Below are 25,746 nucleotides of genomic sequence, written 5' to 3' on the forward strand. Positions count from 1 at the left end.
GGCTTTTTGTCAGCACTGTGGCTTTTGTTTTGCTTCATTTTCTGTGACATTTCTCAAATTGGTACAACACGTGGTTGGAGTGGGTATCGCTTCTGTTCAGTGGATGACCTTTGTAGAGGGTCATCTGGTCCATCAAGGTAAGGAACCCAGTGAGTTACACAGCTGATGTCTCCATTTGTCCAGGCCATGTCTGGAGTGGACATAGAATCAGCATAGCACCAGTGCCAGTGGTAAAGCAAATCCAAGAAATAAGACAATGGCTGAAACATAGTCCCGGGCCCATTATAGTCCAGAGAAGTTACGCACAGAAGAACACAGTCAGGTAGAGCCTGGGAAAACCAAGACTCATTCCCTCCCGGGAAGCCATATTGTAAATCATTTGAAAGTGTTGCGTGTAGTCACATTTAAAATTGAAAATAGAATGTTTCAAGTTTTAAGGAGAGCTCTTCTCTTTGATAAATTTAGAGAATGTGCCATGAAAGTTACTGGAGTTCATTCAAAAGAAATAAAATGTGTAACTCATTCTCTTGGCTTCTAATACTTGCTATTCAGAGCAGCATAAAACTGTAGGTGGGAGAGTTCTCATAGTTCAGTGGGTGGTTCTGCAGCACACGCTGTTCTGGCTAAGGAATGATTGTTCTCTGTCAAAAATGCGAAGTATTATCGGTCAAGGAAAATGTGATAAAGAAATGTCTCAATGGAAATATCTCACTGTGTTTTGTTTATACCATAGCTGTTAAAGGTCATTATGCTATTCGATGTGCACATCAAATTTCTTTTCAAATTTTTTCCATATTCTGTTTTTTCCATTCTAAGAAGAATCCACTATAAGAAATAATCATCTGAAAATCACACACACACAAATATTGTGAGGGAAAATCAGTAGGGGTGGAGTCAGTGATGGAGACTAATAATGAGGGTGCAACATTATCCGGCTGAAATGTCTGATGGTAGAAAGAAAGACGCTGCTCAGTGTAACAGATGAAAGGACAGAATTAGATGTGCGAGTGTATTGTAATTTAATCATTACAAAAACTGCTGCAAGCAGTGGGAATCCCGACCCAAACTGACTTGTACAGGAGTAAGGACAAAAGATTTCTCATTTGGTGAGTTTCTTAATTTAGTCACTTACGAGTACTCAGAGTCACACTTAAGGTTGGATTTTCTGATGTACAATCGACTGGCATTTGGCCACATGGCCATTCCTATACTGGTGGCAGGGAAAGGAGATGGAATTAATTGGGATCTCATCGGTGTTGAAAGAGATTAGACACTCATTTCACCATTTTTAAAGCCCCAGATAAAGGTGATGTAAAAACAGAGCAGAAAAATCATTAAAAAAAAAATGATCTAGAAGACTCAGCTGTCTCTTACAGGTTGGGACTGTATATGTCTAGGAGTTTGAAAATATTTTTTGTTTTGTTTTGTGTTTGGTTTTTTCGAGACAGGGTTTCTCTGTGTCGCTCTGGCTGTCCTGGAACTCACTCTGCAGACCAGGCTGGCCTTGAACTCAGAAATCCACCTGCCTCTGCCTCCCAAGAAAACATTTTTTAAGAAACTTATTTTAAGTTTGAATTTTTCAATCTGGACGTGGGAAAATTATTCCCAATACACATTAAGAAATAAGTATAAAGCAACTAAAAGCACCCGCCACGCAAACCTGGCAGCCTGAGTTCAGACCCCAGACCCCACAGGAGGAAGAGAGCTTAGTGCTGAGAGCTGTCCTCAAACTCCCACATGTGCACCCCACCTCAGCACATACAATAAATAAAGTCAAAGGGGAACAGAGAGAGAACGAAAGAGAACGAAGAAATTGCTCTAGAAACTCGAATTTCAAAGGCAAAGAGAAACCTAACGGAACTTAGAGATTGAAAGAAATTCCTCTCCAAATGCACCTGTGAGTGAATATCCGACAGCTGTCCTGGCCCCACTGGTTAAGTAAGGCCACCGGTGTTGTTTCGATTTCTCCGTGGGGTGGCCTTGGAGTGCTGAGCACACAGAACAATCCATCAGTATAGGTTGTTTGTTTGGTTTGGTTTGGTGGGAATTTCTGATTACTCAGAAAATCTATGAATTAACAAATATTCCTAGATAATAAAATGAAAGTATAAAATGACATGTTCCTGAGTCCAACCATTGCTGCATCAGACAGACAATGGCCCCTGACATTGAACCACTATCTTTTTTTTTCCTCTCTTTTAGGGACCCAGAGGTGAAAAAGGCTTTAGAGGTGAAACTGTAAGTTTAACTAAATGACGAAATTTCTGGTTACATCATCCTTTATCTCTTTGTGATTTGCCTGTCACACCTGTTACTTGTGGAGTAAAAAATTATAGTTGTCAAGAAAAAGAATTAACCTGTATGGTTAAGTATGGATCTGATGAGCCCTAAACGTGCTTAAGGGCCTGTCAATCATAGTCTCCCAAGATCACTGTGTACAGGAAAAGATTCACCTTCTCCAGGGCCCAAGCAACAGCCCTGCCAGGTCATGTTAGGCACTCATGCTATACCCAGCCAGCACTAATGACACTGCAAGGGAGACTCAATGCATTAGCTTGTTTGTGCTGTTCTAAGACAGACTCTCGCTGTGTTGCCCAGGCTAGCTTTAAATTTTACTCCCCCTCTCTCTTCTCCTCCTTCTAAGGGCAGGGATGACAGGCATACATTCTTAAGAAAATTGTTGTTGTATATTTGTTCAGTGGTAGTGTGAGCTCTGTATAGAGATATTTTAAAAGGCCACCACCGTGAAGCAAATGGGAACACCCACCATTTCCCACAAGTACCATCACTTGGTTGGGTTTTGCCACAAGGAAGATTCGTGTTGACCAGACTGCAGCATCCCCCATGAAGAGACAGTAGGTGTGGAGTGAATTAATTACACCAATTACCTGAAAAGGGGAACACATGACGTTAGACTTTCCCAACAGACAATATAGCGGGAGGCAAGATCACACGCACACAGGGAGTCTTATCTCTCGGGCTGAGTAGAAATGGGAATGAAAACCAGAGGTTGGTATTAGCTCACTTCCTGTATCTCCCTGGCTCTGCGTGTCTGGCTTATCCTAAGCACAGTGGCTAGATCATAAGCTTCCGTGAGGTCAAGAAACCTCAGGAGCCCGTGGCGATGTCATAACGCAGGAATGTTATAAGCGTTTTCCTGTGAAAACAGATTACTTGCTCTGACAGATTGAAAACGCCATGAGTTATGACTGTAATTTTAGATTTCTGATAAAAATATGGCATCTAGAATAAACAAGGTAAAGACCATGCAGGTCATTCCCCTCTAAATGAAACAAACCGAGCTGCAGCCGCTTCTTGCTGAAGGGTCCGAGAGCCAGGCCTGGAAGGCCCTGGAAAGCCAGGTGCGTGGTAGATAGCTATGATGTTTAGACACTGCACTCTGATGCCTTCCTTCTCTTGTTCTTTCTGCAGCCTCCTCACTTAAAGTTCTTGTTCCTGGTACTTCTGTGCTGCACTCTTAAGCCCCTTTGTTTCTGTTCATCTGGACATGTCTATTTAAAGGCCATTTACATAGGCTGGACTTGCTGGAGTATTGGGCATATCCTGCCCCCACCTCTGGAAACAACACTTAATACCCAGGACTGAGAACAGTGCCTGTCACCTGTAGCTTGGTTCTTTTCTTTGGAGATACCTTACCACTAAGCCTTTTCCTCAATAAGCCTATTATACTAGTTTTCTTTCATAGTTTGTGACTAAAATATGTGACATAAACAACTTAGGAAGGAAAGATTTGATTTATTCATGACTTCGAAGCACTAAGTCCAAGATTGCTTACACACACACGCGCACGCACACACACACACACACACACACACACACACACACGAGAGGAATATGTGATAGAGAACAGCTGTCATGGCCGACAGGATACAAAGCTGAAAATCTTAGCACTCTCCTAGTCTTCTTTTATTTCTTTTATTCCACTCAGTCAAGACAGTCAGTCATCTCTGGTAATACCCTCACAGATATGCCCAGAGTTGTGTTCAAACACCTAAATGCCAGTAAAGATCAACCATCACACCACTGTGTAAGGACAAGGTCCCCTCCTTTCTGAAACTATATCCTCCCTTAACCTAGTTCCTTGCTACCTGCTATGTTACATATATTTGGTCATCATGTCTCCCTCACTAGGGCATAAACTCCATGGAACATCTGTTCTGCTTCTAGTGTTTGTTTTAGTGATGGGACCCCAATACCCGTCTTATAGTTGGCATTCAGTAGGCAGTGAATTTAAAATGAACTGTAAATATGAGTGGCTATAGACAGTAAATTCAAATGATTTATTTTTAAGTATTATTTTGGTTTCTGAATCAGCTTCCTGAGAGTGGTCTGGAAGAGAACAATATATATATTTGATGCCATCTTTGATATCACTATTTGATACTACAGCTACCTACCACCTTTGATAGCTGTAGTCCCTGGTCCACAGCACTGGTCCATAATGAGAACACAATTAACACTGGCTAGAAGAAAGAACACTAGGCTGGCTTGGGCTTGATCCAGTAATGACTCCTCTCTGAGTGAGGCTACTGTTACAAGTTCCCCCACACTGAAAGCCATCTCTGAGAGTTACTGGACTCTCATTCTTGCATTTAAGTTCCTGCCAGATTTTCTCTGTGGTGCTATGCAAACAGAAAATCAGTAAACCCCCTAGAGAAGCACTCACAAAGGCACAGAATACAGAATTGACCTGAGTTCCCGCTCCTCTGTAACCTACCAGCGTCATCCATTCATCTCACCTCCATCACTGACACTTGGCCCGTATTCCCACGATATCAGCCCCAGTTCTGAACATCTTGTCATTGACTCTGCTGTCCCCACTGCAATCCATTCTCCACGTACCAGAAACATTGTCAAGGAACGAAGCCTTAACCTCAACCTTCCCTGACTCTTACACACATACAAAAATCTAAGCTCCACCTTCCCAATGTAAAAGTCCTGCCTGACCTCTCTTCTATTTTCCCTCTGGTCTCAGACACAGCACTTGCCCTGCTACAGGCTCTCGCTTCCTTGGGTTCTTCATAATGTCTTCATGTTACCCAGAAATACCTTTCATCCGCTCACCAAATGACTGCTTTATCACAGGATCCCAAACTCTGCTCAAATATCATCTTGGAGATGTTTTTCCCTTGCCATGTTTTCGGGCTTATTATTGAGGAAGTTTCACATCCTCTGAAGCATAACTTTAGATTTCAGAATTGGTTAGAAATGAGTCCTTCCCACCTGTAGGGCACTGTTTCCATACATCCATGTAAGAGAGGTTTCTTCTCTATTCTACACTTGATCCTTGTCTGGCGGCCTATGGGTTTTGTTTTTAAACCCTGGGATGCATATTCTGTAAACAGCTCCAGATTGTGGTATCCTAAGAAACCTGCTCACAGGTAGTATGTAGGAGTAGGTAGAAAACACAAATCTCTTGTGTTTCTCATGAATTAATTTTGAATAGTTAAAAAAAAATGTCTGACTTCCCTGGGATTCCAAAACACTCTTAGGACAAGAGTAATTAATTTGAAATGAAATTTAAAGAGCATTGGCAGAAATAATAGAATGAAATTATTTTAAAAGAAAAATATTAACTTACACCAAAAATAACATTCTGGTTTTGACAGGATGTCAGAACTTGAAACATAGTAATGCAACAGAAGTAGAAAAACATATAAAGAGCAAATTTGGCACAAATTTTAGAGAGGGTACTTCATTTTTGTAGTATGTTATGATAAGATAAAAATTAGTATAGTGTTGAAGAATCCCACTGACAATTTCTCAACTACTCTAAGTTAGTATTGCTGTATAGCTTTTGAGTATGAGAATTATCTTATTGCCTCTAATTTGGCTTATGCATTATAAGAAATGTATGAAAAGAATCCTATATTTTAAAGTTACGAATTTAAGGTGCTACAGAGGTGGGTCAGGTTAAAGGGGCTTCCTGATCTTCTAGAGGACCCAAGCTCAGTTCATGGCACCCACCCTGGGCATGGCATAACTACCTATAGCTCCAGTTAAGGGAGATAGAGTGCCCTCTACTGGCCTGGATGAGCAGCTGCACTCATGTGCACACACACACACACACACACACACACACACACAAATACACATATGAAAGAGAAAGAATTTAAAATATATAGATGCATGTTTTATTCCTAGATTATATAATTCATTCAAATAAAAAATAGATCAACTTTTTTGATTCAACTAGAAATTCTCCTACACTTATACAAACTTCAAAATTGAAACTTTTAACTCATATATTCCTAGGTATAACACATTTCTCCAATTATAAAAGATGAGGGATAATTTACTTTTTTTAAAAAAAAGGCTTGAAAACCAATTCTTAATCTGTCATCTATGTCTCTGTGTCTCAACTGTGTATTGGGTGTGTGTGTGTTTGTGTGTGTGTGTGTGTGTGTGTGTGTGTTGTGTTTTGTGTGTGTGTGTGTGTGTGTGTGTGTGTGTGTTGTGTGTGGGGGGGGGGGTGCACGTGTGTTCAAACCTAGAGCTTTAATCATGTTAAGCAAGTACTCTGCCAGTGAGCTACATCTCCAGCCTGAAAACTAAACTCTCGGATGGACCATGGGAACCATGCTCACTGAGCCTCTTATTTTCAAATGAGATTTCTGTGACCCGAAAACATGTCAGTTACAAAGATCAGAGCCTAAATCTCTCCACTCACAAACAGTGTCTTCTCACAAGATAACTGAAGAACGAGGAGCTGCTGGGTAAGCGAGCTACAGAGAAAGAGATCAGCCACAGGCAGCCTAAGGAGCAGATTCGTAACTTAACATCAGGCTTTCCACCTTCGAGTCCACGGATCCCGTCCTAGCACCACTGATGTTTAATAAGTCTTACTTAATATTGTGAAAACTTAATTAAGTCTTCCAAACCAGTAGTTCTCAGGAGAAGCCATCTGTCTCTTAGCCCCAAAGAAATATTTGACAAAAACTAGAAACACACTCCAGTTGTCAAAAGAAGCATGCTAGTGACAGTTGGAACATAGAGAATAGGCATCCTGTAAGGAAAGTCCCCAAGTTTAAATGGAAAAACAACTCTAAAATGGGACCAGCTTAAGAGAAGCTCTGCCAGAGCCTGACCAACACAGATGCAGATGCTTGCCACCAACCATCAAACTGAGCACAGGGACCCCAATGGAAGAGTTAGGGGAAGGACTGAAGGAGCTGAAGGGGCTTGCAATCCCATAGGAAGAACAACAATGTCAACTAACCACACACACACACACACACACACACACACACCGAGCTCCCAGGGACTAAACCACCAACCAAAGAGTACACATGGAGAGACTCATAGCTCCAGCCGCATATGTAGCAGAGGATGGCCCTATCTGGTATCACTGGGAGAGGAGGCCCTTGGTCCTGTGGAGACTCAATGTCCCAGCATAAGGGGATGCTAGAGCAGTGAGGCAGGGTGGATGTGGAGGAGCACCCTCATAGACGCAGGGGGAGGGGGAGGTGATAGGGAGTTTGCTGAGGGGAAACTGAGAAGGCAGACAACATTTGAAATGTAAATAAATAAAATAACCAATTAAAAAAGCAAATAAATAAGCAAACAGAACTCCTGAGATAAATGACAACTGCATTTACAGAAAGGCAAGGAAATAAGGAATTTACTTAGGAGAAGACCACATACTTAGATTCAAGGTCACATGCTAGTCTTCTTAAATCAAATGATAAGCTATGATACTGTTCAGGGATTCATGCAAATTATGGAACAGAACAGAGAGAACCTGGCATAATTTAAAGAGGCTTTCTGAACAGCTACTCAAACCATTACCACAGCCATCTCCACGACTGTGGTTGCCCTCAGGAAAAATAACAGTTGATCTACAAAGCCCTGTATGCAGTAGATAGAAAGTAGATAAACTCCTTAATGGTGTTAGCTGAAGGAAAGAGGGAACTGATAACACGTTATGTGGTTGGAATCACAGTTTGCTTATTTGCTTGCTTGACCTGCTCCTGCCATTGTTGTGTTAGGTTGCCCTGCCCTCTCTCGTGGCCAGTTAAGCATTTCGTTGGATTGTATTTGTGGTGAGCTGACTCGCTCTGAGGAACGAGCTGAAATGAATTTGGTCGTGTCAGCAGTAGGAATACTTTGCTCCTTTTCCTATGGTACAATTCCTCTTTTGGAGTCAGATATAGGATGGGAGTTTTGTACTGAACCATCAAAGGGATTTTGTAAATGTCAGAAACATGTGAAGTGGTTCAATGGCACAGCTGTTTATTATTTTTGCAGTGTTGATTCAGAATGGATCAAATTCACTCTAACCTCGGCATGGTTTGGACTTAGACTGTCACTAATGATGGCATTCCTGCAACTTAGCAGGCAGCTTCTGAGGACAGCTTTTGTTGCCCTCTGATTGAATTTGTATGCATAAAAAATAAAATAAAATAATTTGTAAGCATAGACCATGCAAACTATGAAATATCTCTCAGGCAGAGTGTGAGTCTCTAGCCTGCTTAAGTAACTGTGGTATTTGTTGTAGCTGTAAACCACGATAAAACCAGGGTCAACAGTCTTAGAAATAAAATATCCTGAGTATGAAGCCAGTTACAGTATCAACATTATTTGAAACCAGCTGGATATTAATTCTTCCTTTTGCCATCTTCTGACCATAATCTGAGTCTGACTCAGTATGATGTTAAGATTCAATTCACCATCAAATAAGCTAACTTTGAGCAGATGTGTGAGGCGTGAGTAATGATTGCTGTTAGTACATTTTGAAAAAATGTCAGCATAACTTTTGGCATCTAAATGGACCCATTTAGCCTTCCTACTTTCTAAATTAATAACACTTCTAATGTTGTTCAATCATGTCAGAAGAATTGTTGAGCATCTAGGGTGTATCAGGCACTGTAGTCTTGTTCCAGAAAACTAAAAAGAGCAACAGACATTTTATCAAACTTTGGGTATGTTCCAAAGTTCTGTGCTCTATGGAATGAAGAAATAAACTAGTCGTGCGTTGAGAAGAAGGGAAGTGACATGCCAGGTGGTTGCAGTAGCTGTAGAGTTTAAAGTAGCCCTGAGAGAGAAACGAGCATTCTATCTATCTCAATGGAAAAAGTGCACAGACAGCAGTGTGTGCAAGAGAAGTCATTTATAAAAGAACTTGGGGTGCTGGGCATGGTGGTGCATACCTACAATCCCTGTACTGGGGAGGCTGGCACAAGAGAACTGGGAGTCTGATGCCAAATGGGATACAGAAAGAAAACCTACAGGAAGACAAGAATGATGGAAGGGAGATGGGAGGAAGGGGAAAGAGAAGGGCGGGGAGAGTAGGGTTTAGAGATGTGCAGGTAGCTGGCTATAGAAGGTGTGGAGGACGTGTTGATAACGACCACACTTTGAAGAGGAGGCAACCGGATGAGGTGTCTAAGAACCATTTCTGTATTCTGCGGGCTTAACTTTTGGTCTTACCTCTATTGCTCGTCCACTGACTGCTCAGTTGTTTCGCTTTCTGGGGTGTGGCGTGGAAATACAGTACATAACTTATCACATGGATGGAGCTTAGTATAGAGTGGTGAGCCACACTATTAAGAAGTGCATCCTTCTCCCCTAAATGAGAGCCACTGGATGTCTAGTGAATGATCAGATTCCAGTTTCTAAGAAGAATGTCATTAGTGTGATGGACAGACTGATCTATTCCTGTTTGCAGAACTCCACTTCTTCCTTTATTGTGGTGTGAAGGAGAGCAGGGCATCTCTTGGCCTCTTTTCTAGGACACGAATCGTTTTATAGAGAGTGCACTCGTATGGTCCAATAACCTCTCAAAAGTCCCATTGCACCACAAAGATAGAAACTAGGGCATTATTCAGATGTTGGGGGACACGGGAATTAGGCCATAATATGTGATTTACATTGAAGATGAAGAAGGATCTTGGAGATGTTTGGAGGGATACAACTTATAGATATGTGAAGGGAAACAGTATATAAAAACAATGAGGGTCCCAGCTTTGGTGGTTAGGTGGGTGCTAATAGAAATAGCTCAGGCTGAATTAAGATTTTTACATCATAATTTAATTTGTTAATTAAACTTAGTCTCCCACCACACATGCACAAGTACAGGCACAAAAACAAATTAAACTTCCAGGTTGTTCAGAATTGTGGGCCATAGTTAAGGGCAAAAGCTTTTAAGTCCAGAGTCAATTGGGAATCATATGATCTGCACAACATCAACAGGCAACAGCAGAGGTTGGGTCTTGGTTGATACCAAATCTAAAGCCATCTATATATTGTGCTTTGTCTTCATTTCTTTTAGGGTCCCCAAGGACCGAGAGGTCAACCAGGACCCCCTGTGAGTTCATTTATATTTATATTTGTTTGCCATTGATGAACATACAGTGCCTGGTTTTGAGATATTTACTAACTGGGTTTTCTTTTCTTTTGTTTTGTGATTTTGTTCCAGGGTCCACCTGGAGCACCTGGTCCAAGAGTAAGTCTTTTTGGTTGGTTTTATTCTGTTCTGTCTCAGAATATCAACTGCGTGTGAGCGTGTGTGTGTGTATATGTGTGGTGTGATATATGTGTGTGTGTGTGCATGTATTGCATTGCATGTCTGTACGTTATGTGTGTGTGCACAAGTACATTTGTTGCACGTGTGTTGTGGATGCCAAAGGAGGATATCAGCTCTCCTCATTCTATCTGCCATCTTATTCCTTTGAGACAGGTTCTCTCACTGAACCTGGAACTCTTAAGACCCAGCAATACATCTGTCCCTGCTCCTACAGCTGGGATGTGCAAACTTGCTTACCCATGCCTGCATTTTCACATGGGTGCTGCGCTGACTCAAGTCCTTACGCTTGATGGCAAATGCTCTTGTCCACAGAGCTATCTCTCCACCCCCATCATGTGAACCTTGAACTGTTAAAGTCATCCCATCCTTCTGGTATACCTTAGTCCTTTTGCAAAAGCCAATCAGCTATGATAACTTGAAATCCAAGCCCTGTATTTCTTATCTAAAAAAGAGTAATTGTGTTTCTGGCTGCTGCTGCTTCTTCTTCTTCTTCTTCTTCTTCTTCTTCTTCTTCTTCTTCTTCTTCTTCTTCTTCTTCTTCTTCTTCTTCTTCTTCTTCTTTTTTGGTTCATTTTGAGCATTAAACAGTAGAAAAGCATCCAGCACAGGATAGTACATAATAGGTACTCCATTTCTTCTTCTTTCTGGGACTTGGCTCTTCATTTTAAATCTTCTTTTAACCATAATTCTTTTCTTAGGTTTTACATGAATCCTTGTCAGTTTCTAGTGTCTGGAGAAGCCATCAGATGGCTCGTGTGTTTGCTTTTGATCTAACTACTGCAGCCTAAAACGTGCTAGGCTTATTTTGAAATCATATTTCCATTTCTTAGGCTATTATCACTGATATTTCAATATTATAATTTTTAGATCCTCTATCTACTGTATATTCTAAAGATTCTTTGACCCCCTGCTTCCTATGCAGAGTCTCCATATACCCCCAATCTTAGCCATACCTCATCCAATTGGTCTCCTGGTCACATACAGTGGAAAGTGATCACATTTCCTTCCCAGTTGACATCCACTCTCTGCTCCAAGTAATGGTCAGCCTGCTGTCTTCCAAGCCATAATCATTTCCACATGCTGTTCTCGGGTCATTTACATCATGATAGTTCTGGATAGCTGGCCATGGTGTTCCACGCTCAGCAGATTCGGAACTCTGCATTTCCTTCAGTCTTACTCTGCAGCTGGGAATAATTTTGCAGTGAGTGCTATGGATCTTTCATACACACAATGCCTCTCTGATCCTCCTTGTCCTCTACGGCCTTGCAATGTGAGGACTCAACCATTGCCTGACCGGTGCCTCCCCACCTTATGGTGGCTTTGAGAAGTTGAGGCTATCTTCCTGAAACTAAGTTCTGAAGAAGTCATGAAATGAATGGCAAACTAGAAAGCTATAGAGAAAAATGTTTGTAGTTAGGTACCTAATTAGGGGGCATGTCCCCTGCTCTCAGCTGGAAGATTAATGAGTTTCTACATGACTACAATGAAGGAGACACATGAACAGTTCCTTCTTTGAGAAAATAACTATGGATATGAATATATGCTTTGAGGAATTAAGAGGCTTAAACTAGAAGATACCTATGTTTGACAAATGGGTTCCCCACAAACATTACGTTTGATTCCTTCTTTGCCCTCTCCCTCTGTTCTGTTTTCTTTATTTTTGTCAAGTGTGAAAGCACATTTCTTCAGACTGTCTGCAGAGGCCAATGTACAAACAGAGTCTAGCATTTGTGCAGAAGTGACAACTGTCACAGCCTCCCTAAACTCTTCTAACTCATCTCCTCATTGCACCCTGAGATAGAATTGATAGCTCTCACTTCTTCATCCATGCTTATTTTCTCTTTGTTTCCCACTCAAGTCCTTAATATGCACTTGTTTAATACATGTGCCATGTCTGAACACGCGCGTGCGCGCGCGCGCACACACACACACACACACACACACACACACAAAACATCATTTCTCTCAGACTACTTCAGCATGAATCCCCTAAGGAAAAGATTTCACTTGGAGATAAGATGACAGGATTAAAAGTAGAAGTGCAGGCAAGCACAGTAACATGTGAAGCAATGCTACAGCATCAATGCTCAGGAAGCCAAGGGTCACAAATCCACCAGCTGGGCAACGCTGTGTGACTCTCTCAGAGAAACAAAACAAAGCATTAGAAGTCCTCTTGGTAATTATCTAGCAATTACTTCAGAGTGCAAATTGGATTCATTATTCTATGGAAGATGAAACCAATTGAGTGAGCCTCTTGCAATATCCCTTTGTAGTAAAAATACAAGATAAATGTATAGGAAATAGACCTGGGAAGATAGCTCAGTGAATGAAAGTCCTTGCTGTGAAAGATCTGAGTTCAAATCCCCAGGCCCCAGGTAAAAAGGCTGGACATGGATACCTACATGTGTAACACATCATTGAAAGGATGGACATGTCTACATCTGTATTTACAGTTATATGTTTGAAAATGATAAAATTGGTAACTTTTATGCTACATGAATCTTAACTTAATAAAAATCAACTATTAAAAAAAACAGCACATCATTAGTAGTAAGACTGAAACGGTTTTGCAAAGCCGTGTTGTCAGTTGTGAACCTTGTCACAGTGTAAAAATGTCTTGCTGTGGGGCAAGATGAAAGAAGTTTGACAAGCTCTAACTGGCTTCCATTCCCCCAGCCTTCCATCAAAGGCCTGTGGAATTAAGTTGACTCACAGTCCTGGAATACAATGAAAAGTTAATGCCCCAGAAAAGGCAGCGTTTTTGGACGATGGTGTGAGGGTCTGGTAATGACTGGACCTCTATGATACTTAGAAATCAATGAGAACATCTACCCCTGGATGCTAGAGACAGCCCTCCAGCCCTCCTTGTGCCAAAGGGAAGAGCAGAGTGAGAATGTGTGTTGTGGGTGTGTGTGTATGGGTGGGGGGGGGGGGCTGTATGTGTGTGGTGAGTGTGTGGTGAGGGTGTGGTGAGGTAGAAACACTAAAGTTTCAGCTAATTGCTTCAAGTTCAAGGGTCAACTGTGAAATTTAAAGATGTGGGTTGAGAAGTGGCAGACCAGTCCTGGCTTCAAGGACCAGGCATACTTCCACCACAGAGAGGGTCAAGTCCTAGAACTGTTTCCTCGCCCTCGATGTTGTAACTATCTACCCACCTGAGACTTTAGAACTCTGAAAAGGAACAGGCTCCAAAACCCTGAGGTGCCCAGGTTAGATCTGTGTCTCCCCCATGAACACGGGAGAGAGATGAAGGATTGTATTCTGGCACAATATAGTGAAACTTACCTAATTCCCATTATTTGAAACTGTGAGGTGTCTCTGAAGCTGTTAACCGTCTGCTCACTCCTTATTCTGTTTCCTATTTTATATGCGTGTCTGTGAAAAAAGAAAAAGGGTTAAGTGATTTCTCACATGATAATGTTCTCTCTCTCTCTCTCTCTCTCTCTCTCTCTCTCTCTCCCCCCCCCCCTTACTAGACTACATGAGGAAGCTGTTTTGTTTTATTTCGTTCTGAACCCTTACTCTGTACTTACTGACAGCTTTATACTCAGATGTGGGCAGTTTTATGCCCATGTTTAAAACATTAAGTGATTTTCATGTTATAATATGTTCTCTTAAACTATAGTGCATAAAGCTTTTTTCTCTTCTTTTTTCTTTTTTTTTTTTTTTCTTTTCATCCCTTCACTGAACTTAGAGCTTTTTCTGGCACTTTGTTTTGAAACAGTGTCCCAGGCTCACCTTGTGCTCAATTTCAAATGCTGGGATTACAGTGTTGCCACCACACCCAGCTCCACATAAAAGCTCTGTGCTCAGATGAGGACACCCCAAGCTGTTACTGAATGACTGTCCACAAAACTCTTAACTCAATCTGGCTGGGTTTCCAAATGAGAAAGAGAGACAAGTCAGCATATGGAATTCCCACTAAGTGCCAATGAATTCCTACTATGTGCTAAAGGGTCTAGCGGGCTTTGGGAATAGTCTAGGAATTACAGAAATATGAAGAATGCAAAAAAAAAATCATAACACTAAATCCTATGAAATGTCTTTGTTTTTTAATGTCTATTCAAAAGGATAACTATCTTTTTCATTAAGCTGTTTGCACGGGGCCATGGTTAAAATGATGGCTGCCTTGTCATCATTGAGTACCAGCCTCTACTGATCCTCACTGTATTCTTCACTTACACATGGTCAGAGAAGGTAGACCAGTTGTTTCTTTCAGGAATATGCTGTTGTTCTCTCATTCAGTCTTCTGTTGGTGAACATGTAAAATGTTTCTAATCTTTGCAAGCACAATTAGTACAAATGTCCTGTCAATACACCTATCATTTTACATACGTAGAATATCCTTAGGATCAACTCCAAAGGTGAGATGTAGTCAGCACCCCTTCTAGTACCCCCTGGGACAAGGCACCCAGGAGAAAGAAGTCAGAGTAAAGGATGATTTTGACTCAGTTTCAGAGGTTCTGTGAGTAGTCACTTGGCTACATTGTTTCAGGCTTAGAACATCATGGAATATCAGATGGTACCCAAGTGAGGGAAAGATACTGACATCTCAGACCTGCTTTGTAGACCAGACTGGCCTTGAACTCAGAGATCTGCCTGTCTCTGCCTCCCGAGTGCAGGAATTAAAGGCATGTACCACCACCACCTGGCCCAAACCTGCTTTAAAGTCATACCTCTAACAACCTAGCTTCTTTGTATGAGACCCCATCACTGGAAGGTCCTACAACCCCCATCAGCACCACGGATTAGTGACCAAGTCTTTCATATCTGAACCTCTGGGAAACACTCCAGATCCAAACTCTGCTGAGTGACCAGCAAATGTACTTAGTACTTCTTGGTTCAGTATATATAACTTGAAAATTGCCATTTTAAGCACATAAAGGTATACTTCTGGCGTTACTAATAGCTACAGTTTTGCAACCAGAGTTACCACCTGTTTCCAGACCCTTTCTCATCTTCCCAAACTGAAACTCTATCTTCAAACCAATTAAGTCCCAGTTTTTTTTTTCTCTCAAGCCCCTGGCAACCACCATTCTCCCATCTCAGTGAACTCCACTACTAGGCATTTTACACGAGTTAACAGTGCAACATTTACTCTTCTGTGGCCGAGTTACTCCCTTTAGAATTGCCTGACCTTTCATCCTGTCATAAGCATATATCAGAACTTCATTATGTAGGTCTAAATACTATTCCATTAAATTTATATAACATTTGGTTCATCAAGATGAATGCTTGCATTGTACCCATCTTTTGACCATTTTAAATAATAATACTATGGACACAGGTATATAAATATCTGAGCCCCAGTTTTTGACACACGTGGGTACATAGCTGCTAGTGAAATTGTTGAATCACATAGTCATCCTATTTTTAGACTTTAGAGAAATTGTCATAGTGAATTACACAGCACCTGCCCACTTCCCTTTCAGCACTTTTTTTTCAGGGCTTGGTTTGACTTGGCTTTTATTTTTGAGATTATAATTACATTTTCCCTTTCTTTTTCTTCCCTTCAAACTCTCCATATACCTCTTTCTCCACTCTCCTCCAAATTTATGGCATGTTTTTTCACTGTTATTGAATGCATTTGTGTGTGTATATGTGTGTGAGAGAGTGTGTGTGTGTGTATAATATATATACATATACATATACATATACATATACATATACATATACATATATATATATATATATATATAATTCAACACAGAATTAGGTTGTCTAGTACCACATGGTCAGCCCTGAAAACATACATATAGGTAGCATTATATGAACATAACAGGTTATGTTTAGTATTATATAATATATATATTGAACTATATACTGTAATCCTAAGTATTTATATACATTATATATATATGTATATATGTATATATATTATATATATAACTAAACTATATTACTATTTGTATATATTACTAAACTATATTACTATATATTCTAAGCTATATTGCTACATATAATAAGCTATATTACTATATAGTAGTAATATATATTACTAAAAAGAACTTGTTCTGTTCATATAGCAGTACTTGTATGTATGTTTTCAGGGCTGACCACAGGGTTCTAAACAACCTAACTCTGTGCTCTTCCCCAGGAAAGGCCACCCCTCCCTCTCCCAGCTTTCCTCGGTTGCCTGTCGTTCTCTGTGTAGCGCTGAGAGCTCGTGGGCTTTTCTCTGTCTAGTTTGGAATGTTCGTTGGTGTCATCCTTGTTAAGCTCATGTTAGGGAAGTCATGATGGTGAGATTTTATGGGTGTAGCTTCAAATATGACTAGGAAACATAATATCACAGCAAACTCCCACCTGTGGCCCTTAACATCTTTCTATCCCCTCATCTACAATGATCTCTGACTTAAGACCTGCTCAGCAAGGAGGAGACCATGCCTGGTACTAGAAACCTAACTAACTACTCATGCAGTATGATATTGGAAGCATAGATATTGAATATTGGATACTGGAAGAAAATCTACAGCCACTGATTTACTAAACCAGTATAATCCTTAACATTAATCTATAAACACTTGTCCTTATACCCCCAGTTATGTGTAGTCTTTGCCCCTCATCAAAAAAAAAAAAAAAACCACACACACAACCAAAAAACTGTTCTTTGCAACAGATAGAGACCACTGCAGAAAACTACAACCAATCAAAATTTAGGGTTGTAGAGGCCAGTCCCAGTCATTTGGTACTGTGAGACAGGGTCTTTCTAGGTAGCCCAGGATGGCCTAGAATAACAGTGTAGTCTAGGCTGATCTCAATCACTCAGTCATCTTCCTCTTCATCCTTCCCAGTACCGGGATTACAAACATAGCCTCCACTCCCAGAAGAGTACCCTTTCTGTTTTGGAGGAGCCAGGGCAATATTTAGGATTAAACCCAGGACCCCACATATAATAGACAGGCTCTTTACCACTAAGCTATGTCCCGTCCCACCCTGCTTTTTGTTTTTTTACACCAACCATCCTAAGAGTTATGAAGTGTATTTCATTGTGGTTCTAATGTCATCTCCCGAAAAGTGTTAGTTATTTGTATACATTCTTTGACATTTTTTTCATTCAAGTCTTTTGCCCAATTTTAAAAACTGTACTGCATGACTTTATATTAGTTGGTTGTCAAAGTTCTTTCAAAATTCTAAATATTAATCCTTTATCTGATATATGATGTGAAAATGATTTCTTCCAGTCAATACACTGTCTTTTTACTCCCCAGGTAGCACAATATATCTATTATTTTCTCCTGTTAATTTTGCTTTGGAGATCATTCCAAGAAGTCACTACCAAATACAACAACATGAAGGTTTTCCAATTTTAGCTTTTATATTAAAGTCATTGATCCATTTTCAGGGAGCATTTGTTAATCATACATATAATATGAGGTCTGGCTTGACTTGTCTGCATGTGGGCACCTTATTCCATGGCACTCTTGTTAGTCACAGGCTATCATTTTCTTATTGGATGGCCTTGGCACACTCTCTTAAACTTTGACCACAAATTAAGTCTTTCTGGATTCTGCTTTCTACTCATTTGATCCGTGTGTCTGTCTTTTGAGAATGGAGAATGGTTTTGATTGCAATGTCTATGAGTACATTTAGGAATCAGAATTGAGGCTCCCAAATTTTTTCTTTGGGGGTTGTTGTTGTTGTTGTTGATGCTATTGGGTTCTTGGTTTGCATGTGTTTGTTTATCTAAGATAGTTCACATGGCCTGGAACTCATTATGTAAGCCAGACTAGCTTCAAACTCATGCTTCTACTGCCCAAGCCTCTTGAATGCTGGGGTTACAGTTGTGTACCACCACACCCAATTCAACTTTGTTCTTGCTTATTGCTTTGACTAATAGAAGTCTAAACTACTGATATGGTTTGAGTGTGAAATGTACCTTACAGCAACTCATGCATTATGGTTCCTACTGGTTTTGGTAGGTTGTGGTGGTTTGAAAGAAAATGTCCCCCGTAGGCTCATATGGAGTGGCACTACTAGGAGGTGTGGCCTTGTCTGAGTAGGTGTAAATTTGTTGGAGGAAGTGCCTCACTGTCTATGAATCCAGATATAGAACTCTCGGCTACCTCTGTATGCTACCATACTCTCCATCATGACAATAATGGCTAATCCTCTGCACTGTAAGTCAATTAAATGTTTTCCTTTGTAAGAGTTGCCATGGAGCCAGGTGTGGTGGGTGGCACATGCCTTTAATCCCAGCACTCGGGAGGCAGAGGCAGGCGGATTTCTGTGTTGGAGGCCACCCTGGTCTACAAAGTGAGTTCCAGGACAGCCAGAGCTACACAGAGAAACCCTGTCTCGAAAAACCAAAAAAAAAAAAGAGTTGCCATGGTCATGGTATCTCTTCATAGCAATAAGACCCTAAGACAGAGGTTGTAGAAGATATAGCTGGCAGAGGAGAGTCACCAGAGATTTTTGCCTTTAGAGATTGTAGCCCATGTCCATTTCTGCCCTAAACTCTCTGGTTCCTGGTCTACTGAGGTGGAAGGAGATCCAGCCCCACACTTGTACCACCATGAACTCTGCTATGCCTTCCTTATCATGATGGACTGTACCCATTCGAACCATGAGCCAAAATAAATCTTTCCTCCATTAAGTTGTTTCTGTCAGGTAATTAGACACAGTGCTGAGAAAAGTAATATGTTAATCTTGTTTTGGTTGTTAGAAAGGGTCTCACTGTATGTAGTTCAAGTTGGCCACAGCCTCCCCAGTACTGTATACCCATTCTTAGCACTATACTCTTACATTTACCTACACATGAATTTTACCAAGTCTCTTGATTCATTACTATGAGTTTAAGTTACTTTTAATTTATACATGGGGGGGGGGGGGTGTGCACGCGTGTGTGCTTATTCAGGTATATAAATAGGCTCATGGTGTGCATGTATAGGGGAGAGGATAGCCGTGGATATTGATGCTTACTTCCCACTTTTTCTGAGACATAGTCTCATTGTTTGCAGATGTGTGCACTAGAACAGTTAGCATATATATTTCCAGGGATGCTACTGTCTTCCCTTTCCACCTTACCATGGGAACATCAGAATCATAGATACACACTACCATGCTCTACTCTGCATGTATGTGACATGGCCTGAAGAGACAAGAAGAGGGCAACAGATCACTTAGACCCAGAGTTACAGATGGCTGTCAGCCTCTTGATGTGGGTGCTGGAAACTGAACTCTGGCCCTCTCTCTGCAAGAGGTACAAGCACTCATAACCACAGATCCATTCCTCCAGCCCCTCATTAGACTCTTTCTATGCAAGGCAAACTAGTGTTAAATTATCTCAATTTTTGTTTATCTGAAAATGTGTTGATTTTCCTTCGTGTTTAAACATGTAAACTTGTCTTTCAACACTGAATGCTGCCACACTGCTGCTCACCTGCATGGGTTTTGTGAGAAATTACCTATTGCTCTGAGTGTCTCTTGGGCTGTGATAAACCTCTGCTGTCTCTGCTTTTAACATTCTTTCTTTGCCTGTATTGGTGAATATTCTATTTGTTCGTTTGTTTGTTTCCTTTGTTTCAGTTTATTTGAGATGGGATCTCCTGAGATGGCTCAGGTATCCTATAACTTACTATGTAGCCCAGGCTGGCCTCAATTTCATGATCCTGTTGACCAACTTCCCAACATTTTAAACCTTAAGAGTGAGGGAAGTTCATGGAGTTCTTTTGATGTGTATATTAATGTTTCTTAATAAATTTAGCATGACTGTCACTATTATTTAAAATATTAGCCCCTCCCCCTTCTCTCTTGGTCTGCTTGGCAGGGTCCATTAGACCCCTAAGTGTCTGTTCATCTTCATCCATGTTTTTCTTTCTACTAAAACTAGATCATCTCAATAAACCTGTCTTTAGAGTTAGTGATCAGTTCTTCCCACCACTGAAGTCTACTGCTGAGTCTGTCCAGTACAATTTCATTTCAGCCACACTCCTCAAATCCATAGTCTCTATGTGGTCCTTTTCCATCTGACTTCTGTTACAGCAAAACTATTTTGGAACTTTGTATTACTGCTCTTAATGAGAATTTACTCTTGTTGGTTTTCGTTGTTGTTGGTTGACATTTCTGAATCACGTAATCCCTACATTCCTTGCTGTGTGTGGACATTGATGTCTCTGCTCGGGTCAGCTATTTTCCGTTAGAGATTTCCTACTAGGTTTTCTTAGACACCAGGGATGAGAAGGCTACCTTTTTGTTCCTGGGATCTGTGTGTAATTGCGATGCCATCTCAATGTTCAGCCAGGCAGTTGACAATTACACCTGCTGTCACAGAGCCTCAAGATCAGCCAAAGGTGAGGGCTCAGCACTTCCCAGGACTCTTGGAACACATGTGTAGAGCTAACATCATGTGGAGTTTTAGATTCTGGAGTATGATCAGAGCTTTGGACAGTCTCTGAGGACACCACATTCTCTAGCTTTTCTGTGGAAACTTTCTGTTTCCCTCGGTGGTTGCTTCATTCCCTGCTGTTTCAGATAAATTTAAAAACTCACTGCATATGCTTTTGGAAAACACTCCCCTGGAGAGCCTCTTCCTGTACTGGAGGACCACTGGATGAGGTAAAATAAAGACGGTCTTAGATGTCTTCCTGGGAACCACCAGAAAGATCAAATAAAGACAAGGCCCAGGAAGTAAAACTCCTCCTGTGGCTATCACATTTTGCAGTCTGTTGACTTGGGCAAAATTCAAAATCAGAATAAATTTGGCTTTATAAGCCCTCTGGCTCTTATTTATACTTCTAAACATAAACAATGCCTAGTTATATGAGGTGGGATGGCCATTCTGATGATCCAAATCAAAATGATAATAGGATCATGGGACATACAAACCCACTGACTGTAAAACTGTGTGGGAGCCTTACCTCCCATCAGTAATCCAACAGCAAAAGTGCAAAATGTGCAAAAGCCTAGGGCAGTGCCCCCTTATTTGTTTTTTATTTGTTTTTTAAAATAGTACATATGAATATTTTAGTGATTTATTATAGATAAATGTGTTATTGTTTTAGGCAATTATTAAATCATTTAAAATTTTATTCATATTTCTACTTTGGAAAATACCAAAAGTTCTAACTCATACAAGCAAAAGTCTCCTGAGTCTCAGTTATTCCTTTGGTTGGTAGCTTTTGGTGTCTTATGGTGCTGAGGATAGAACCCATGGCCTATTGTGTGTTTAGAGAGTTACTCTTGAATCACAGCTCTAGTCCCATTCAGTCATCTTAAAAGTTCAAGAGAATTTTTACTCTGAATAGTTGGGAGCCACTGAGCTAGGTGTTCTATTAATAGTTTTAATCACATGCCAGGAGCCAGCATGGTGGCATGCACCTGTAATCCTAGCAATGGGGTTGCTGAGCCAAGAGGATAGTGAGTTCAAAGACATCCTGAGTTACATAGGAAGACTTTGTCTCAAATTTTAGGACTGGCTAATCTGCAGAAGAGTCTTAGCCTAGCCTTCCCTGCTCCCTGAAGAGGTCATGACCCATGGACTTTAAGCCTGGGTTGTTCTTGTGCTTGGGAAACTCTCCCCTTTGTCTCACCACTGCCAAGCTTCCTTACATCCACTCAGACAGTGCCTTCCTGAGACAATGTTTCCTCACCAACATCTGGCAAGCTCCAGTTTTGACTCCCAATTGCTCTCGTTGTCCCATGAACTTTTCTTCCATTGTACATGTACCATTTATAGTCACCTGATTTTCGATCTCTTGATCTATGCTTGCTTCGACTTTCAGGTTAGCCTCCAGGGGAACAACTTCCTCTCAGGTTAACCTCCAGGAGAACAACTTCCTGAGCTGCTTACCATTTTCTCCTCAAGAGTTGTCATTCTGTTTGGAAATCTGTGTGTGCAGAATGAACGAGTTATTTTCCAATATGAAAACCACATGTGAAGACAAGCGGAAAAAGTCGTTTTTATGGATTGTTCCATCATTTAAAATGGCTTTTCTGATTGCTAACCATGACTTGAGAATGAACTGTTGATAAACAGTTTCTATCCTGTGGGCAAGCAAAAAGATACCTCAACATCATAAGCAATCTGAGCTAAATCAGAGGCTGTGCTCACACAGATGTGAATACCCAGGACCTTCTCCCAGCTCATGAGCTTCAATTCATGTAATATATATACACATATATACACATATACATTTATACATATATGTATGTATATATATTACATTATATATCATATATCTATATAAAATTACAGAAAGACTATTACAAATAGTTATGCTGAGTTTCTCTCCTAAAATATCTTTTTTTATTAAATGCGGGAGCAGATTGAGTTTGTGCTGTGTTCTTTCTTTTGGGACTAATAGTACATTTTCCAACTTCAGAAATTGTTTTCAGGACCACAAAAGTATCAGATTCGACTACTGCGGTGACTACCTCAGGACAGTAGTATTTTATTCTACTTTCCTTCCAAGAATAGAACTGTTTTAAAAATTGCTGCACTTATTTATTCTTCAGTTGACAATTTATTGCATGAGGGAATTGTGTTTCACTCTTCTTCCACTCGAGTAATGGTATGTGTGCGCGTTCCTGCCGCGGGGACAAACAGCTTGCACTGGAAAGCTTTGGACCGAGTCCTGCTTGAATGAGTGAGACCTGTGGAATCCGGATGGAGGTAGCATCTTGTCTTTCATATAAGACAGCTGGGTCTTACTTGCAAGATCTGTCATCCTGAGTTGCAGATTTCATTCAGATCAATCTAGTACGTTTCGCATCAAGGCTCCCAGAACAAAATGAACAGAGGTTGTCAGAACAGCCTTGATCTTATTATGGCTACCTCAGTTGGTTTTTTGGTTTTTTTGTTTTTTTGTTTTTTACACAGAGACAAATGGATATCAATGCTGCTATTCGAGCTCTGATAGAATCAAATTCTGCCCAGCAGATGGAGGTAATATATCTGGCTCTATTTATATCAGCAGTTTTGTTATTCAAATTAAACACAGGGATTTTTATCTTTTGAAAGCCAAAACTCAGCATTATCTCAGCAGTGCTGGCACACGCCTTTAATCCCAGCACTTGGGAGGCAGAGGCAGGCGGATTTCTGAGTTCGAGGCCAGCCTGGTCTACAAAGTGAGTTCCAGGACAGCCAGGGCTACACAGAGAAACCCTGTCTCGAAAAAAAATATTATGTTAAAAACAGAAAATCTGAAATGGTTCAAGTATAATAAAACCGAAATACATACACGGGGTGTTCATGAGAAAAATATTGAAACAAAAAAATTAGTTTTAAAGGACGTATTTGTCAAGGAATTTGCTACTGTTTGGGGAAATAGGAAATAAAGCTAACCAGATTTCTTACAGTTGCTTAATCATTTAGTGTCAGAGAGAAGAAAAGAGCCTCCTCTCCCTCTCCGCTGAATCTTGTCAGTCATCTATATTTATCTGCACACACGTGTACATGCGTGTGCAGTGTAGCATGTAGAAAGAACTCAACAAGCTAAGTATCAGAGCCTGAGGAAGCTCGGGCGCGGAGTGGACGGGACTAAGGAGCAAGGATGGAAAGCTAACTGCCTTTCTACTTCTCCTGTTGTGGGTTTTCATTTTGGCTAGGGGATATGTACATAAAATGTATTTGGTCGTAAATGCATAAGCTCCAATGTGGCACTCTACAGCTTCAGAGGGCTGTTCTAACCACACAGGGGATGCTGTTCTAACCACAGGAGAAAAGCTGTTGTAACCACAGGAGAAAAGCTGTTCTAACCACACAGGGGATGCTGTTCTAACCACACAGGAGACACTGTTCTAACCACACAGGGGACACTGTTCTAACCACACAGGAGATGCTGTTCTAACCACACAGGAAATCATTGTGTTAAATAGTCTTTGGTTCTGGTTAATTTCAGTGTGATTTTTTTTTTTACTTGCAACATTTTACAGTAAAGTTTAAAATAAAATTTAAAACTCTATTTGATGTGGAGTTTAGAAAGTGTAATTCAGTAGGCATAGAAATTCTTTAAGTCTCTTGTCACCTTACAAACTAAGTTTTGACCTCCTATTGGGATTCGGAGTTAATAAGCTGATGTCCACAGTTAGATGTGTTCTTTCCTTCCTATCCCAACACCTCTAAAAGCAATTAGGATCGCAGCCTCACTGTGCTTTGTGCAGATTGTTATCAGGATCTTCTTGCTTATATGATTCTTATGATAATTGGCAGAGTTACCAGAACACTGAAGGGACCTTAATCAGCCACAGTTCAGACATATTCAAAACCCTGACCTACCTTAGCAGTCTCCTGAGCAGCATCAAGAATCCTCTTGGCACCCGAGAAAACCCAGCACGGATCTGCAAGGATTTGCTCAGCTGTCAGTACAAGGTTTCAGATGGTAAGTCCTTCCTGTCAGATTCCCAAGTCTAACTTCCTCATTCCGAAACATTCGGGATCTGTGATCTTCAGATCTCTGTCATCTTGATAAAACATCAGCCAAGCCCATCAGAATTTCAGCAGCGCTGACATTGTCTTTGAGGAAGATATACTTGTGAAAAGACTCGACTCTGTGCTTTGTTCACACTTTGTATTTGCAAAAGTGTGCATCATAGTTAAAATCAAAATAGGGAAGTGTAGTGTTAGGGGTGATAGACAAGAACCCACCATAGGCCTTGCTATTTCAAAACCATTAAACTTCACAACAATTTTTATATCGTATTCCACAGCCCTCCCTACAAATGTCATTTAATACACCTTAAGTATACCCCAACTAGAGTCAGCAAATATCAAATGAGAGTTAGAAGATTCTCATCCCTCCAAGTACATCGGCCAGGAGTATAAAAGTGGGTTTAGAGAACATTGTTAAGAAAACGTTTTAAATCCAGAGGCTCGGTCACCACTTAAGTGAGAGAAACACTAACTGTCAAAAATTATTTCATTTCCTCTTCGTTTTTGTTTAGTCTGCAATCACCTGTACAATAAATATTATATCTTTTTGTCTTGCTAAAACCTTAATTTCCAGAACATTTTCAGTGAAGGTGAGTCCAGCCAGCCCAGTTTTGCTTTTTACAGGTTAGTCAGAAAACGTGAATCTTGTTCAGGATTTGGTTTTGTAGAGCAGATACAGTGGGGCGATGGAACTCGAGAGTTCAGAATTTACCTAAGGCAAGGCACGGCCTTCAGTGGAGCAAAGGACTCTGAACTGAAGACATCAGATTGGTTCCTCCTGCTGCTGTCTGGCATGGGCCTCTGGCTCTCTTGTTCCCTCATTGGTGCT

The 25,746-nt window shown here is 40.7% G+C and overlaps 1 protein-coding gene across 5 annotated transcripts in view; it reads left to right on the forward strand.

The window, feature by feature from the left end:
* Col24a1 (collagen, type XXIV, alpha 1) overlaps window positions 1-25,746 on the forward strand; it is a 259,542-nt gene that overhangs the window by 221,363 nt on the left and 12,433 nt on the right. For all 5 annotated transcript variants that reach the window (NM_027770.3, NM_001317733.1, XM_011240232.3 and 2 more), the window contains 5 exons: window positions 2,203-2,238; window positions 10,292-10,327; window positions 10,439-10,465; window positions 23,367-23,432; window positions 24,699-24,867. In NM_027770.3, the coding sequence (NP_082046.2) occupies window positions 2,203-2,238; window positions 10,292-10,327; window positions 10,439-10,465; window positions 23,367-23,432; window positions 24,699-24,867 (334 nt within the window). The remainder of the gene's footprint in view (window positions 1-2,202; window positions 2,239-10,291; window positions 10,328-10,438; window positions 10,466-23,366; window positions 23,433-24,698; window positions 24,868-25,746) is intronic.

This window comes from Mus musculus, chromosome 3, assembly GCF_000001635.26.
Source record: "Mus musculus strain C57BL/6J chromosome 3, GRCm38.p6 C57BL/6J".
NCBI lineage: Eukaryota > Metazoa > Chordata > Mammalia > Rodentia > Muridae > Mus > Mus musculus.